Source organism: Tamandua tetradactyla, chromosome 7, assembly GCF_023851605.1.
Source record: "Tamandua tetradactyla isolate mTamTet1 chromosome 7, mTamTet1.pri, whole genome shotgun sequence".
Lineage (NCBI taxonomy): Eukaryota > Metazoa > Chordata > Mammalia > Pilosa > Myrmecophagidae > Tamandua > Tamandua tetradactyla.
The window spans coordinates 140,031,185-140,050,176 of NC_135333.1; the positions used below are offsets into that span (position 1 = coordinate 140,031,185).

General features: G+C 37.8%; 1 protein-coding gene across 1 annotated transcript in view; it reads left to right on the forward strand.

Moving 5' to 3' along the window:
• The window catches only part of LGR5 (leucine rich repeat containing G protein-coupled receptor 5), a 140,544-nt gene that overhangs the window by 64,510 nt on the left and 57,042 nt on the right, over nucleotides 1-18,992 (forward strand). The window contains exon 3 of the mRNA XM_077111436.1: nucleotides 15,034-15,105. Within this exon, the coding sequence (XP_076967551.1) occupies nucleotides 15,034-15,105 (72 nt within the window). The remainder of the gene's footprint in view (nucleotides 1-15,033; nucleotides 15,106-18,992) is intronic.

Consider the following 18,992-nt stretch of genomic DNA (forward strand, 5'->3'; position numbering starts at 1 on the left):
GCTAATTTTGTTCAAAGGCCAGTTTTTCAAAAGAGAATTGAGGAAAGTCAGAGAAAAGGTAGAGGGGGAATATTATTTTTAAATGCTATTTTTCTATAACATCTTACTTTTATCTCTCTGGAAATGCCATTAAGTATCTTGACCATGGAATCACCGAATTTCAGAAATAGAGAGGACTTTAAAAGCTATTCATTTGGTTTTCTCATTCTGTTTTGGAATCCTGGCTGGCTTCCTGAATTTAAAAGCAAGAACCGCTTTCCCATATATAATTCTGTGTTGCAATTAACTGATGTTTTGAAGACATTATTGGTCACTCAGAGGCAAAAGGGGATAGTATTTATAGAACCTGGAATAATGACCAACTCTCTTAATTTGTTCCTATTCTCCAAGGCTACAGTTTTTTAAGCCCCTTTAGCACAACATTTTGATTGTGTCTTTATTACATCACTGATTGCTTTTTGTTAGACTTATCTGTGTCTAAGTTTATATTCTTTTCTAGAGTATAAGCTCTTCAGAATAATAATTCTTTATAATTATAGTAACAATAACAATACTAGCTTACTCTGTGCCAGGCACTGTTCAAAGAGTTTTATACCCATTAGTTCACTGAATCCTCTGAATGACTCCATAAAAGGTAGACATTATTGTAATTCCCAGTTCACAAATAAAAAATTGGCGTCTAATAAATAAGGAACTTACCCAAGAGAATAGAATTGGTAGGTATTAGAACTAAGATCCAAACTCAAGTCAAAATAAAATTCAAACCACCTTTACAGCCACACTTTGAGTTGTGCATGGTTCATCAGTTCTCTGCTTTCTCAGTTTTTCCTGAGGTTTGCACAGGCTGAATACTTTAAAATGTTGTTTAAACTGAGCTGAATAATAATAGCTTTATGTGTACGTGTAAGGAAATAAAAACCAGAGCACAGGGGGTGCGAGGGTGGTTCAGTGGTAGAATTCTTGCCTGCCATGCAGGAGACCTAGGTTCAATTCCTGGCCCATGCAGTTCCCAAACAAACAAACAAAAATTTCAACAAATGTTGCTGCAATAACAGGACACTCACATGGAAAAAGAATGAGATGTAACCCGCCAAACAGCATACAAAACAAACAAAAAAAAAAACCAGAGCACAAGAAAGCGAGAAACAGCTATCTACACACAGGAGACATAGATTGGGTATTCAGGTTTATATTTGTTACATCATATGTTCACTATGAAAACATTACCCTCAGAATTTCCAGGTGTATTATTTCACTGATATAGCATTTCTCAATAGGTCCAAATGTTCAGTTAAGATTTTTACATAGAAATACATATATTTTAGTACCACATTTACTAACAAATGATCATCCATGCAGCCAGATATAGATGTTTAAATATCTGTCATTGCATATGCCTATATGTGTAATTTGTCATGACAGCTACTGCACATTCTGGAAGTTTAGTCATTTACTCAGTTCATTCAGATCATCTCTATTCTTTATCTCTTTATACATTAAATAGGAAATTGCTACTGATACTGTCAATAATTATGTCAATAAAATCCCAACCACAAAACTCAACTTTTAAAAATCACTAGTAATAAAGCCAAGTTACTACTCTTCCTCTTAGCTCTAATTATCCAATTGATTGTTTTCTTAGTTATTTCCTTTAACTATGTTATAAACTGCATGGTCAGCCATGGTTCATCCCCCATCCATCCTTGGGGTTTAACAAAGGTGCCGTCATTCAAAATTGTGTAGTAATCAGTAGTACCCTAGAGGTATTCACTGAATTGATGTTAAAAAAATTATAACTCTGGATGAAGTAAATTCCTGGAGCAAGTATTGAAGAAGAAGAATAAAAGCCATCACAATTAATGGTCTCCCGCTCTCCCCTGCTGCCATTCTGGAACATTTACTACCTATGCTACATGCTTTGATGCATTCCAGGCTTTTTCATTATTCGCTTTTTTTTTTTTTTTTTTTTTTATCACTCTACAAGTTCACCAGAGAGGCACAGGCTAAACGTCCTAGGAAGAGAACAAGAGCCATTTTCCTTTACAAAAAAGCAGGTCAGAGTGTCATGAGACTGTGCTGTCAGAGAGAAGAGCAGAGTGTCCAGGGTCAGAACTGTGGCTCTGCCATTTAATCAGCTGATAATTCACTTAACCTTCCTGGTGAGAGAGGACCTGCTTGTCTTTCAAGATGTTTCTGAAAAGAACCATCAAATGAGATGATGATGAAAGAAGTTTGGTGATTATAATTCACATATTGAATTGTAGTAGTAAACTGGAAACACCTTCAAGAAAACTCTAACCTTCTTCTTTCTTATTTTCATGAGCTTAATTTTGCAGGAATCCCAAGTATACAGAACTTGTGAAGAAAAAGCTATTTCCATCCCAGCTTTAATGCACATGGGCAACTATTGTTGATAGTTCTTTCCCAAATTTTCACATCCTGAGCAATCACTGCATTTCTCTCCAATAGTAAGTTAGAGGCCTTTAGATCAGGGTAGCACTTAAAAACCTTCCCAGAATCTAGCACTAATTGGAATCAAATACTCAGTTTAGGAAGGAAACATGAGGAGCTCTGGGGAGGTCTGTTTTTAAGTTACTATTGTTCCCTGGAACTGTTTGCTCATATTATGGTTGGCCTTGAAGAATCTCTACATAAACAGCAAAACAGCAGATAGCTATTATTACAGATGAAACTTGTAGTAAGAGATGCCACCAAACTTCCGGAAAGCACAGGCTACACTTACTATTATTCTACTTCACTATGTTTGTTGCGTGGTGAGTCTGACCTGCCTGAGGTTTTTTTGAGGATCCAATGAAATGTTGAAAGAACTCTGATTAATAATACTTCACATATTGAGTTGTGGTAGTAGAATGAGAACCCTTCGGCCCATGCATATTCTTTGTGCCCATTGGTGTCGTTACAGCCTCCTGTCTCCATAGGTCTGCCACTGGGTTATCAGTGCTACTCCCTTGAAAATCCCTTTCCATGGTGTTTTTTCATAGCAGTTATTTTGGTTCTCTTCCTACCTCTCTGCCTTCTCTTCTTTTTCTTCCTTGGCCTTCCTTTTACCTCTACCCCCAACTCTTATAAAATACAGGATTTCCCCAAATTTCTGTTCTTAACTTTTGTCCTCCCCTTTCTTATTACTCTACATTTTATTCATTCAGCACATACTAATTGAGCTACTGGGATGTAAGAGTGAACAGGACTTGCTATGGTTCATTCATTCGTTCAACAAGTCCCTGCCCTGGGAGAACTTACAGTCTAGTGGAGATACAATAAGCAAAGAAACAAGCACAAATGGTATATGCTAATTGTGACAATGTGAGCGTTGAAGAACACCGACATGTTTTGGATGGAGAATAAATAACTGGGAGTGACAAAGAGGGAAAGACTCTCTAAGAAGGTGACATTGAAACTGGAATCAGAGCTGGTGGCCTTAAGAACTGGGGTAGAGTGTTTCAAGAAAGGAAACAACGTGAACAGAGTCCCCGAGATAGGAAAGAGCATGATGTGTTTGTGGCTCTGAATGAAGATCAGTCTGGTTGGAGCAGAGTGACAGAGAGTAAAAGTGATGTAGGAGGTCAGAGAGGAAGGCAAAGACCAGCTCATGCAGGCTCAAGCAGGCTATGTATGGCACTCAAATGAGAACAATAGAAGGCCACTGGAGGGTTGTTATGCCAGCAGTGAAATTATAGGATTTATGTATTTTTAAAATTTCTCTTATTTTTGTATGCAAAACAGATTTGAAGGGGAGACAGATACTATGGAAGCAGGGAGACCTGTTAGGAGGCTACTGCATTTATCTGGGTGAAAAACCCAAGGCTTGAACTGTTACTGCTAAATAGAAACACCAAATCGATGTTTCTAGTCCAGACTTCTTTTTCCTGCTGGAACCACTAGTTCTCAAAGTATGGTCCCAGGACCATCAGTGTTGATACCAGTGTATCAGGCCTGATTCCTGAAACTGGGGATCAGGTCCAGGAAACTGTCTTTTAACAAGCTCTCTTGGTGATTTTGATGCACATAAAGTTTGAGAACCGCTACTCTAGGCCAGTGATTCTCAAACTTTCATGGTATCAAAATCACATGGAGTGCTTGTAAACTGCACATTGCTCGGCCCCACCCCTGGAGATTCTTCAGCAGTTCTTGTTGAGAGAGGGGAAAATGTCAAGAATTTGCATTTTTTTTTTTTTTTTTTTTTTTTTTTTTTTAGCTCAGATGCAGCTTCATTCAGTATTTTAACATGATTACTTTACAATTAGGTATTATTGTGCTGTCCATTTTTGAGTTTTTGTATCTAGTCCTGTTGCACAATCTGTATCCCTTCAGCTTCAATTACCCATTGTCTTACCCTGTTTCTAACTCCTGCTGAACTCTGTTACCAATGACATATTTCAAGTTTATTCTCGAATGTCCGTTCACAACAGTGGGACCATACAGTATTTGTCCTTTAGTTTTTGGCTGGATTCACTCAGCATAATATTCTCTAGGTCCATCCATGTTATTACATGGTTCACAAGTTTATCTTGTCTTAAAGCTGCATAATATTCCATCGTATGTATATACCACAGTTTGTTTAGCCACTCTTCTGTTGATGGAGATTTTGGCTGTTTCCATCTCTTTGCAATTGTAAATAACGCTGCTATAAACATTGGTGTGCAAATGTCCGTTTGTGTCTTTGCCCTTAAGTCCTTTGAGTAGATACCTAGCAATGGTATTGCTGGGTCGTATGGCAATTCTATATTCAGCTTTTTGAGGAACCGCCAAACTGCCTTCCACAGTGGTTGCACCCTTTGACATTCCCACCAACAGTGAATAAGTGTGCCTCTTTCTCCGCATCCTTTCCAGCACTTGTCGTTTTCTGTTTTGTTGATAATGGCCATTCTGGTGGGTGTGAGATGATATCTCATTGTGGTTTTGATTTGCATTTCTCTAATGGCCAGGGACATTGAGCATCTCTTCATGTGCCTCTTGGCCATCCGTATTTCTTCTTCTGGTAGGTGTCTGTTTAAGTCTTTTTCCCATTTTGTAATTGGGTTGGCTGTCTTTTTGTTGTTGAGTTGAATAATCTCTTTATAAATTCTGGATACTAGACCCTTATCTGATATGTCATTTCCAAATATTGTCTCCCATTGTGTAGGCTGTCTTTCTACTTTCTTGATGAAGTTCTCTGATGCACAAAAGTGTTTAATTTTGAGAAGCTCCCATTTATTTATTTCCTTCTTCAGTGTTCTTGCTTTAGGTTTAAGGTCCATAAAACCACCTCCAGTTGTAAGATCCATAAGATATCTCCCAACATTTTCCTCTAACTGTTTTATGGTCTTAGACCTAATGTTTAGATCTTTGATCCATTTTGAGTTAACTTTTGTATAGGGTGTGAGAGATGGGTCTTCTTTCATTCTTTTGCATATGGATATCCAGTTCTCTAGGCACCATTTATTGAAGAGACTGTTCTGTCCCAGGTGAGTTGACTTGACTGCCTTATCAAAGATCAAATGTCCATAGATGAGAGGGTCTATATCTGAGCACTCTATTCGATTCCATTGGTCGATATATCTATCTTTATGCCAATACCATGCTGTTTTGACCACTGTGGCTTCATAATATGCCTTAAAGTCAGGCAGCGCGAGACCTCCAGCTTCGTTTTTTTTCCGAGAATTTGCATTTTTAACAAGTTCCCAGATAATGCCAATGCTGTTGGTCCAGAGACCAGACTTTGAGAATAATCAACTGCCTATCTGACACCGCCACCTACTCCTCCTCCAGTACTTTAAAACTCAATACTCACAGAGCCAGATTCATTCATGCATCCTGCACCTAACAGCTTTTTCTCCTACCTTTCCCAGTTGCCACCAGTGTTCTTATTTTCCAAACTTGTTACCTCTGTGTCTGTCACTCATTGCGTGCCTGTTGTTCTTTCTCCTCCTTTACCCCATGTATCCAGCCACTTTCCAACACCTAAAGCTCATAATTTCATATTGTCTTCCCATTTGTTCACTCTATTTCATCACCACATATTTCAGGTTCTTATTTTCACATCTACATATTTGTCAAAATCACTTCTCTAATTCTCCCAACAATTGATCCATCATTGTCTCTGAGTCTGGAGACCAGGAAGATTCCCAGCTGATTATGTATATACTCAACTATGAGAACCACTCAGAGTTTTCCAACCTTGAATGTGCATTAGAATCATCTGGTAGACTTTTAAAGCATACTGATAGCCAGGGCTTACTTCCAGAGATTCTGATTTAATGGATCTCAGTTGAGCTGCAGACATCATTTTTTTAAGGCCCTACAGGTGGGCTGAGGCCCACTGGGATATATGGAAGCATCACCTCCAAGGCAGACAGTTAGGGGCTTATCAGTTGGTTGAATGTAGGGACTGAAGGAAGATCTGAAGGTAAGAGATGACCTTACCTTGGTTATGAGTTTAGGTCACAGGATCCTAGTGAGGACAGTTAACAGATACAGGTCATTCGAGGGGAATAACTGATTCTGTAGTCAAAAGGATGTTTGGTTCTAATTACATTGAATGTTAGGTGCCAGCAGGCCATCCAAACAGAAATGTCAATAGATGGAATATGTGTCTGGAGCATGAGTCTGTTCTAGAGATCACTATCGGGGAGTTATTTTCAAAGAGGTTTTGGTTGAAGGTGCTGGGGTGGAAGAGGGTCTGTTTCCAATGTGGTTGTCCACCTACATCAGAACCACCAGGGCTGCTTACCAACCATGCAGATTCACAAATCCTACCTCCAGAAGTTCGGATTCACTAGGTTTGGGTTGGGTCTGGGGATCTGAATTATATATGACTCCTAAGGTGATGACAATGCATACTGAAGTTTGAGCACCACCAGACAGACAAGAAAAGGTGTGAGGATAGAAACTTGAGGAGTATCTATGTTTGGAGGATGAGAATTTTAAGAGGGGCTAGCAAGAGGAAAAAAGGAAAAAAACATTCAGAGCGGTGAGAGAGGTCAGACTGACCCTAGATCTGGAAGGCAATGGGAGAGTTTGAATAGAAGACAGTAGGCAACAGTTTTCTTATGGCTAGTGATTCAAATGATGCAGCCATTTGAGTTCTTGGGTTTTGTCTATTTTAGGTTAGTTGCTCATAACTAAACTAAGACCCACCAACTTTTAACCAAAGAAATTATTAAAAACTCAAATTTGGGAGCCAAAGTGCTATGCTTGGGTCAAAAATTGCCTTATCCAAACTTTTCTATTTAAGCACGAGCAAATAATCTCTTATAAGCCCATATCCCCATCTGTAAAAGAGGAATAATATTGTTACTTGTTTTATGGTTCTTATAAGAATTAAATAACAGGATATATATATCCTTGATACCAGTGTATCAGGCCTGATTCCTGAAACTGGGGATCAGGTCCAGGAAACCGTCTTTTAACAAGCTCTCTTGGTGATTTTGATGCACATAAAGTTTGAGAACTGCTACTCTAGGCCAGTGATTCTCAAACTTTCATGGCATCAAAATCACATGGAGTGCTTGTAAACTGCACATTGCTCGGCCCCACCCCTGGAGATTCTTCAGCAGTTCTTGTTGAGAGAGGGGAAAATGTCAAGAATTTGCATTTTTAACAAGTTCCCAGATAATGCCAATGCTGTTGGTCCAGAGACCAGACTTTGAGAATAATCAACTGCCTATCTGACACCACCACCTACTCCTCCTCCAGTACTTTATAATATATATATATATATATTCGTGCTTTTAACATTGTACCCAGCACTTAGGAATTATTTTTTAAATGATAGCTACTGTTTGTATGCCCCAAAGCACTGTATGTGTCATATTGAAAGTGCTCAAAGAAAGATATTACTTAATTTAAATTTGTGTAATAAAGAAAGAGTACTCTTCAGCTGTTTCTGGTGTTATGTAATGTTATAATCTGTTATATAATGACTAGCCAGCCATCTCGGAACAATTATGCCAGATCTGAAGCAACTGAAGCACTATGTCCAGCTGTCTTTGGAAGCAAGAGCAAATGATCAATCAATAAATATCACCTGAGCTCTCTGCTCTGTGCAGGCAATGAGCTTTCTGACTTTAGGAGCTTACAATCGAATCAAGCGGATTACATATGAAAGGGTAAAAATGAACTTTTATGGACAAGGTCCTTGCCTCTTTTAGAATTATATCTAAAAGAGATATATCCTGTAGGAGAGCTGACTATGGACTGGAGTGATTAATGAAAACTTCACAAAGAAGCTGAAAATTGAACTTCATTAATCTATGATTAAAGAAACCATAGTGCCTTATGCCCTCTAAAGGATTGCCCATTGACCTGAATGCATTCATTTATTCAATCCTGCGGTCTTAACCCTTTAACCTTAAAGCTTGAATTTTTTTTATTCTGTCTAATGATGAAAACAAAATGTAGAGCTCATTAATACACAGTTTAGGAAAGAAAGGAATAGGGCTAGATTTAACCAATTGGATGTGCTTAACTTATTTGTTATTTGGGGGTAGATAACTATAGTTTGTTTTTTTTTTAAATAGCCAATCCTTGAGATATTTTCAGAAAGTTCTTTTTCTCCAAAGGGACAAAAAAACAGTTGATGGACTCTCATGATCTTTGAATCTACGTCTACTGATCTGGCTTCAGCCAACCTTACCAAAGATGTGGGCCATAGGCTTAAACCTTAAGTATCTGTGCTCTTCTCTAGGTTTCCTTTTCCAACTACAATAGGCGTATTGCTCAAGTAAATGTAATATGACCGGGCTTGGTCAATTAAAGTGATGATGCATTACTGCCAGCGGATACGAGGCTGATAGATGACATCTGACTGGAAATCTCCTCCTATTTGTGTCTAACTCCTCAGATGACCCAGACACTTGCCTTCTGCTTTGATAAACCCAAAGCGAAGCCTGTGCATTTGAAAGCCCCCACAGCAGCAAGGGCAAATTGATCAGCTGAACTGAGCTATGAAAAGTCAATTTGAATTAACTGTTATATTGGTTTTCTTCACTTCATTTGTCTTTTGAAAGCCACTAATTACAATATTATTATATTTTGCTAACTTTTAGTTTAGAACAATGGTTTTTTTTTGTAAGCGAGAATATTTGCAAGCGAGAATACTTATAAAAAATGGTTTTTAGAAATTTAACAGTTAAGAAATAGTTAAACTGCAGTTATTCAGGTGAATAACTCAGAAGAGTAAAAATCTTCAGAAATAGTTAACGGTGAAGTCACTCTTGGAAGATCACAGAGAGGAAAATAGTAGCAGAAAACTGGAACTAGTTAAGCATCATCCAGGTCTTTGGAACAGGAAAAGGGGGGAACTACTGACATTAAGCCTGATATTAGCCCTTACCAAGTTTTTAGAACACATCAATTTAGCATTTATAGACTGTGGGTTCTCTAGCTGTCATGTGCTTTGTAAAGGTTGGAAAATAAAGCAGGAATTTCTAGCCAGCACAAATTTGCTACTCCTGAAATGTCTTTCTTTAAATCACAAGGTTTATCATAGTCAAGTTCATTGTGCTCTGATTATCTAGGTGACATTGTTATTACCCAGCGTTCACACTTCATAATTAAAAGTCAGGCTGCATGTGAATGAAATCAGGAAAGGAACAACATCATTTCCTTTACATAAAAAATTCCTGAGCCTCGGACTTCATCTATAAAATGGAGATAATAATAATCCTTGACCTACCTCCCAGACACAAAGTATGGGAAAGTGCTTTCAAATATTAGTGACGTGTTATAAAGAAAACTTACAATAAATAGGAGGAAGTTTTTTTTAATTTAGAAGGAAAAGGGGGTGGTCAGGAAATACAGCTGTAATGTTGAAACAGCTTTGGGGCAAAAAAAAGACCTTAGTGGAAGAGCCCTGTCATTTAAAAAAAAATTAAGTGAAAAGAGGCCTCAGGCAGTTAAGGAACTGTTCAATCTCACAGCAAGTTAATAGTGGGAGGAAAGAAAACCAAAAAGAAAAAGAGGAAAAAAAAAAAAAGCTAAAAAGTAGAAGTTCTTGGGTTCACCCAAGAATTGAGCCGGGGCAGCAGGTAGCACTAGCCAGCCCTCTCTCTTCTCACTGAAAACACTAGTCCAACCTTGGAATTAGGCTGAGCCCACTCGTGTTGCGTCTTGGTTCTCTGCAGAGCAATTTGCCCAGGGTCCGAAACAGGGAACAACAGGGAACAGACACAGCACCCCCTCCCACCTCCAGTGCTCACCCCGTTTTATCCACACACATCTCCATCTCCAGGTCGCAGCCCAGAGAGAAGAAACCAGGACCTGCATCTGACTGTTTCGTTCTCATCCTTCCATTTTACATAATGAAGCCACACACACACACACACACGCAAAATCCTCCCAACTCATACATAAAAATAATAATTATATTTCACTTTACTTTAGAGATTCAAAGAAATGTATCCTCAAAAACATTTAGTTGGTTGCTGTAGCAGCAAAACATCAATTTATTTGAAGGGGAATGTATCTATTGTTGCTTAACATTTTTTCTTCTCTCTTTATTTTTTGGCATGAGCATGCTCCTGGGATCGAACCCGGGTCTCCGGGATGGCAGGCGAGAGTTCTGCACTGAGCCACTGTTGCACAGCCCCATTTTTTTCTCTTTTTATGGCAACTTAATTAGTAAAACTAACAATGGTGGGATACTGTGAGTCATATGGAGCAGTATCCTTAAGGATTAAAAAAAAAAATGCTTGTCACAGATAGAAATGAAGATGATGAAGAGATATTCCCATGAAACAATAATTTTAGAAATAGAAAAAAACCTTCTAAGCCAAACGGTATATATGTCTCTAGGGCTGGAAAATACTTGCCCAGGGATCTGTTAGTTCAAATCATCACTGGAAAGATTTGTTTGCAGTTCTTACTATTTGCATATTCATCTGAATGTCCTTTTCCCCTATAGTTTACATAGTTTAATTTTTTTTTTTTTTTGGCATGGGCAGACACTGGGAATCGAATATATTTTTAATTTTTTAATCACTAAAACCATCTTATATGGTAAAAAAAATAAGAGGAGTAATAATGATTTCCTTAATTTGATGTTTGTTGAAGAGATAGATCTGCCACCAACTAATAGCACATCATAAATTCTTATGCTTTGAAACAGATTCCCCTGATAACTCAGGTCAGTGGTTCCACAGATTAGCTCTGAATCTGTGGAACTCAGGGGCCCTGAAAGTCCTTACCCAGAAAAGAAAAACAAGCCATGTGCTGTGAGCTGTTTCAGGAAATGTAAGAGAAAGGTATTTACTTTAACAGCAATTTAAACTAATTTAAATAAATGTGTTTTTACTTTCTCCCTTTTGTTTCCAACGTCAATGTCTTAGAAACAATCAAGCTCTCAATAAATATATGTTGGATATAAACACTTTCTCGTCTTGGAAGAATGATAAAGTAAATGGCTTCCCACCTTAGAGTGACTGTTAGTAAAATAGCAACATTCAATGCCTGTGATAGTTCAGGCATGTCAACTTCAAGCTGCATTGAGAAGATAAAAGGGAAGTAAAGCTAGGACAGTAAATGTCAAAGGTTGGAATGGCTTTGCAAGCATGATTTCTTGAGGTCAGCATCTGGGCAGGTGTGATGCAGCCTTTTGTTTCTCTCCAGCAATGGAAGCTGACTAGCCTTGCCAGTTAAATAATCCTGGAATCCTTGATTTGTATGCAGAGGTTGACAAAGGGTTCTGTGCTGACTCAGTGTTTCATTCAAAACCAGTTTCAGGACAGGTGGTAGATCAGTCCCACAAGGTGTCCAGGGTCTCAGGATCCTTTTTTTTGTTTGTTTTTTGTTGATCTTTTGCCTTCTGTGGAATGTTTTCCACACCAGACTTGTTGACACTGTCTCACAAGCACCTCTTCTGCAGAAAGAGGAAAGGAAGGAAATGGAGAACCCCCGGCTTCCTTTTAAGGAGGTGTTTCGGTTTGCTAAAGCTGCCGGAATGCAATATACCAGAAGTGAGTTAGCTTTTTTCAAAGGAGATTTGTTAGGTTACAAATTGACAGTTCTAAGGCCATAAAAGTGTCCAAACTAAGGCATCGACAAGAGAATATCTTCATTCAAAAAAGATTGATGGCATCCAGCATTACTCTGTCACATGCGAAGGCACATGGCCACGTTTGTTGGCTCTTCTCTCCTGGGCAGGTTTCAAAATGACTGTCTCAGCTGCTCTGGGTCCTTCTGATTTCTCCTAGGGCAGTTCTTTCTGAGCTCTCTGTGATCTCTCTTAAAGGACTCCAGTAAAGGATTAAGACCCACCTTGAATGAGTAGGGTCACATCTCCATGGAAATAATCTAATCAAAAGGTCTGACCTATATTACATCTGGCCCCACAGGATTGAATTGTAAGAATTTAGGCTTTTCTGGGACACATAACAGATTCAAACAAGCACAGGAGGTAACACAACAGTTTTACTTGTCACTTTTGACCACAGTCCACTGCCCAAACTTAGTCACATACCTATGTACCTATGTTTAGATTCAGGGAAAATTGAAAAATGTAGTCACTAGCTGGGTGGCCAGGGATGCTGCTGAAACTCCAGGGAGGGGGGATTAATGCTGAAAGAAGAAGAATGGGTAGTGCAGAACGACCACTACTGATGTTTCTGACCCAATGCAAAGCCCTATAATGGATACACAGAGAATCCCCACGTAAGGAATTTCCCATCTTTGACACACGATGGGACAGGTAGACTCTATAACACCAGGTAGACTGTTGAAGCCTTCAGAAAGGTAGGGAATCCTACCAGAGTGGTTCAAAATAGTGATATTGCCCATCAGAAATGAGAGACTTTGAGAAGGAGGAAAGGAGAGAGGAGTAGAAGGAGAACATTTTAGATGGAGCAGAGAGACAGAAAGGTGAAAGTGCAGGGTACGTCTATGAAAAGCAGGCTTCATGGTTAGGATTAACTGCAGCATAGAGTACAGAGGAGGAAATTATGGGAGAAGAGGCTGAGGACTTCTTTTCTTTTCACCCTGGCATGGAAACTGATGGTTTTTCAACAAGGCAAGAAGATTAGGTCTTCTTTAAGATGATCATCAGTGAGTGTACAACAAGTAGGAATAGGGAAGAACTGAATATGAGGAAACCAGATGGATACGCTGATGAGGGTTTTCTGGTAAGACAGCTTTGCAGGAAATAAAAAAATAAAACTTCTCTGAAATCACCCCGGTCAGATATTAAGCTGAATCACATGTTATTCACATTTATTTATTGAATGCCTACTATGCTCTAGGCTGATGGCTTTAAAATTTTTCAGACCATGTACAGAAGGAAAGGCATTTTCACCTTCAATCCAATTCCACAAATATATTTAGAAAGAAAAGTTTCATAAAAACAATTCTTTAGCCAATGTGTTCTGCTGTTTTTCTATTCTATTTCTTTTTTCTTAATTCTATCCGGATCCACAAAATTATTTATAGTTTGAAAAAAAGCACTGCTTTAGGCACCATGAGGAAGGCAGGAGAAGTACAGTACAAGAGCTTGTCCTGGTAATAAAAAAGATTATATCTGTTAAGGGAAGGAAAAACAGACACAAATACAAATAACCATAAGGCAAGACAGGAAAATAATGGAGTTTGGGGGCTGGAAGGGACTTGAGAAGCCATCTAATCTTAACCATTTCTTGTAAAAACTGAGGAAACAAAGCTCAGAAATGTCAAGTAACATATTTAATATCACACAGCAAGCTGGTGGCAGACCCAAGATCAGCAGAGCCCCCTGGAGAGGTCCAAGTCTCCTCTTGAAACATTTTTAAATAGAAAGAGCAGGGTTACAAAAATTGTGGTATATTTTCATATTAATTAAACTTACTTTAGACTGAGAATATAATGCTCTTAATACACACACACAAATGTTATTCAGAATTTCTGTTCATGCGATGGTTGCAGTGTTTTAAAATATTCATGTATGGTCTACTGAGGTAGCGTGGATTGGAGTGGGGCACAGATTTGAAGGTGTATGATACATATCTCACTTCAGTCCTATCAGTGTATCTCTGTGACTGAAATTTCTCTACTTTGGAGATAATTTCAAAAAAGATACCTTTGAAGCTGGAAGACCCTTTGGGAATAAACACTGCCCAAATGGACCAATGCGATTCTTACTCCCAAATTCCCCTTTCCATCAAGAACTCACTGGTAAGCCTTGGCTCCTGGTCCTGCCCACCATTTGTAGATATGATCAGCTCGTTAAAAGTCTCTGTGCTCCTCTGAGTCACTCAGAGGAGTCCTTGGGCTCTCCATTTTGTGGGACCATGTAACATCTGAGGTTATGGCTTTGATCTGGCTGCCGAGAAAGTCCTGAACCAGCTGTTTCAGAAGCCACACCTTATGGATCTTTCTTGCATATGTTCTCAGCTTGACCCTTTCCCACTTAGAAAAATATCGTAAAGTGAACTTTGTTAATTTTACCAGTTAATGATGTCAAAATGCTCCATTTAATAACCCATGTCAATGTTTTCAATACTAAAATTGCTTTAATTACTGTGCTGAATTTTTTTAAGGCATTGCTCAATTAAAGCATGCTAAATTAATTAAGCTACTCCATGCTTTTCTGGTAGAGTTTAGAAAAGATTAATTGTGCTGGTCTCCATTCTTATTTGCCAAGTTTAATAAGAAGGTTGGTTATTTTGTAGTATAATTGCAGGAGAACTATTTTTATGTTTGATTATCCAGTTTATTTATACTTATAAAAGATAATTACAGTTTTTGCAAACTATATATTTTTAGCTTTTGTTTAAAAAATTTTAAAGGATAATTTATGTGTGTATATGTGTGTTACATATATATATTATTAGATGCTTTGTTGTGAAACAGGTAATTTACTGTACTTTTCTTAGGCACTTCTTCTGCCAGCATTTTGGTTAGAAATTTATAGAAATTTTTCATAAAATTTCATAGCAAAACAAGATTCTTTACAGTTGCTTCTGGCATTTGTGGTTTGAGCATAATTATATTGCATTTTTTTAGCAACTAAATGAATTCCACATGAAGAGAGCTATGCTCACTCTTTCTCCTCTCCCTCTAACCCCACAGACGTCTTGCTGGAAATTCCTTGACATACATTCCCAAGGGAGCATTTGCTGGGCTTTACAGTCTTAAAGTTCTGTAAGTAAACCTACTGTTCTTTGATATATTTCTGTTTTGGGGGTCATGGGGAGGCTAATTAGCTTGCAAAGATTGAGTCCCTCTAATAAACTAGTTGGATCCATGGAATAACTCATCTAAGCTCAAGTCTACCGCCACTGGTCCCATAGAACCCCAGTACACTTGGCTGCATTTGTGTGTGAAAAAATTTCATCTCTCCTTTTATAACTTTAATATCTAAAATTGTCTGTTTGCCTCTAATAACTAACTTATCAACTCAAACTTTTAAAACACTATTTCTTTTTTTTTTTTTTTCTTTCTCTTTGTGTTGTGAATTGGGGAGAGTGTCTTGAATCATTCTGTTCACTGAGTGAATAAATCACCATGATGTTGACATAATGAGATCACACTTCAAACTGTTTTTGAAGTTTGTTTCCCTGTGATGCACTGAGTAAGGATCAGCTAAACATATCAGGTTCAGGTCCCACTGGTAAATATGTGGAAAAACCTGGTTCAGAGTAGATCCTGTATGTAGTTGCTTAATTAGGAAATAGTGATTCCTTGAGAATTGTAAAAGTGAATTTTCCAATCATTTAATGCCCAACTTCCCAATGTGTTTATCAGAAAACTCATTATTATTGAATACCTCCTTCTTCTAGCATTGATGTCTTAAGTTTGTTTGGGTTCATTCAGTGTAGGGGAAAATGTCACCCAGGTAGAGAAATATTTTTTATATTTTTATATGTGCAAGCTATATATAATGCAAGTTGAAAGTCATACTTTCAATGAACATTTATCTCTGAGAAGATGTCCTAATTTTATTTCCTTTCTTTAAGATAAAAGCTATTAACCCTAGGAGTGCATCTGTGGGTCAGTGGTAAAATACTTGCCTGCCATGCAGGAGACCCGGGTTCAATTCCTGGCCCATGTAACACCCCAGCCCCCTCCCCCCCAGAAAAGTATCAACTCTAAAAAGGTCTTTGAGATATTTTTGCTTATGAAAATTCAATTTCAGTGACCTGAGGGATATGTGGCTTAGGAAGAAACATTTTAACTAAAGATAATATTTTGTTAAAGATTATATTCAGAAACAGAGCCAGTTGCCCAGTCTGCTAAGGTGATTGGGTTTGGTTTTCTCCCCTCTTTGGGTTACTTTTGCTACTTGGAAGACATAATTTTGAGTTGTCATGTGGCCAAACCCTAATGTTAGTTCTCTGTGTGGTAAAATTCTGATTTGTAACACCAACTCCAGTATGCCTATATCTGCATGAATCCAGCAAAATATTTGGAACCATTCGAAAATATATCATGAGAGAACTATGACGATGCTTTCCCTGTGTTGACCTGTATATACTGTTAAATATTGTAGACACTTGTTAAATAAATTATACTGAAATCAATCTTTTAATTCATGTAACAAATTATATATTGAATGATTGTATATGTGGAATGGAATGATATCTTAATGTTTTGTTTTAATTTTTTTAATTAATAAAAAAAAGGTAAAGAAAAAATTATATATTGAATATCCTGAGCTAGATTGTGGGTAAGTGTGCATGTATCTGTGTCTGAGTGCAAGCATATCTTCTGCTATCATAATTATATATGCATTATGAATGTATAATGTGGGTGTATATATATATATATACATGTTATATAACATGGATACACATATGGATTATATATATTCTAGCAATCGGAATTACATATAATTATAATTAAGCCCTTGAATTCTTATACTTGATTTACTCATTTTGTATGAACTTTTCCATTATAACATTTTGGAAATTTCTATTTATACCGTTATATATTTCTAATTGCATCATATTATTATTGGTTGTTTGTTTCCCACAACACCCTCTAAAGCTCAATGACATGAGAGATGTTGTCTCTCCAGGCCAATTACCAGCTCCCAGAACAGTGTCTGACAGTAAGCACTCAGCAAATATTTGTTGAATGATTGATCTGATCTGATGATACAGAGAAAACAAGAGCTTGTCAACTTTTTTCTCCTTTTGTATGTTATAAACCTAACGCTGTATGTGTATTAATGAAATTTCTATTGCATACTAAACAGAAAAGTTGAGCCTTCATATCTGATGTGGGCTCCTACTTGCAGGCAGGTTGTATTTACCCAGAACAGTTCTGCACATACTTTGCTGCTTCCCATGGTGCATTTTGCATGACAATTTCAGAGAGCATTAGTTTAATATGATTTAAAAATGAAAAATCTTAGATTATCCCTGAAGCATACCATTTCAATGTACCCTTTCTACTAGGCAAATATGAAATGCAGTGTTTAGTCAGAGTGGGTCTAAAACCAATGTGTTTCCTGTTTTCTGTAAACGTTCATGTTCAGCGAAAGCTTGATAACTGTAACACTCAAAGTGGGCACTAAACAAGCAATTGCTAGAAATACACAGACCAATAAAGATGGCCCATGCCATGGAGAGCCTATAATCTAGCAGTGGACTGGTAGATAAACAGATCGCCTCTCATTCCTGTGGAAAGTGTCTCTGTAAATGCATGATGGCACTGTGGCTATATACAAGTTAGCAGTATTTAGTCCAGTTGGATGATTCAGAATCAGTTTCCTAGGAGAACTGTTCCCCCAAAGAGATGACCAGGAGCTAAATCTCAAGACAACTAAGAACTGGCCAACCAAACAAGGTGCTTGGGTCTGCTGGAGGCTTAAGGGACAACATGTACAGAGATGCAGAGGCAGGAAATACCTGGATCCAGAGGGAGCCTTGAGCAGATTGGTATCTAAAAGGAGGTGGGTGGTATCTGAAGAAGAGCCTGGAGAGGTAGAACACGTCCTGGTTCCAGGAATGGTGTATGCCATGATGAGATACTTTGTGTTGTCATCTTCTAGGCATGCTAAGGAGTCAAGGAAGAGATGCAAGCAAGGGAATGGAAGGTTCAGAGTTTGCAGTTAAGCTAGATCACCGTCAGTGTGAGGAGGGTTCAAAAGGAACAAGCCCTTGCCAGGAATCAAGTTCTCTTTTCCCTTAAAGACATAAATGTTCAATGTTCCCTTAAATTAATGTTAAAGACTAGCATTCAACAAATGGACATAATTTTCAAATATTTTTGAAGTACTTTGGTATTAGAGCAGTGTCCCAACCACGGTGGTCCTGGCCTCTGTGAGGTACCATGAACAACTTGTAGGGGCATCTTTGGTTGCAATAAAGTGTCCTCTGATGTGCTGCACAGCCCTGCATAAAGAATTCTCCTGCGTCCACTTGACTTCTGACTATCCCACCACACCAAATATAAATCAGTAATACATTAATCCATAATACTACTGAAAGATTTTACCAGATGTTCTGCAAGAATCTAATCATTTGGACAGGAAAAATCAAATGAAATAAATACATTCCCTCAAAATGATTGAATAATTAATTCAATTTGCCCATCCTGTCTAGTCCAGGCATTATAGGATTTCTAACTATATATTTAGTTGGAAATGGTTTCAATGCAGTAGAAGAATTACCGCAAAAGCCACAAAAAAATTAAAGTCATATAACTGAGGAGATCTGAAACTTCTTTTTAAAAAACAGCTGTCATGAAATTAGCAGAAAAACATGTAACACAGGGAGTCCATTGAATTTCATTAATAATAATTTGTAAATATTTTGCATTTTTGGCTTTTTTAGCTTTTGGAGCACAGCCATATAAAATCTTTGTTGTGACAAATTGTATTATGATTTATTTATTTGGGGTGATTTGTTGCTTTTTCAATCTTACTCTTATACCATCCAACAGAGTCTACCACCCAACTTCTACGAAGGCGTTTTTTCCCAACTAACCTCCATTCCCCATTGCTTATGGAGAAATATGTTCTCTGGGACCTTTTGAAGTATTATAAACTGAATGATGTTTGCCTCTGCGTGGGATAGAATTTT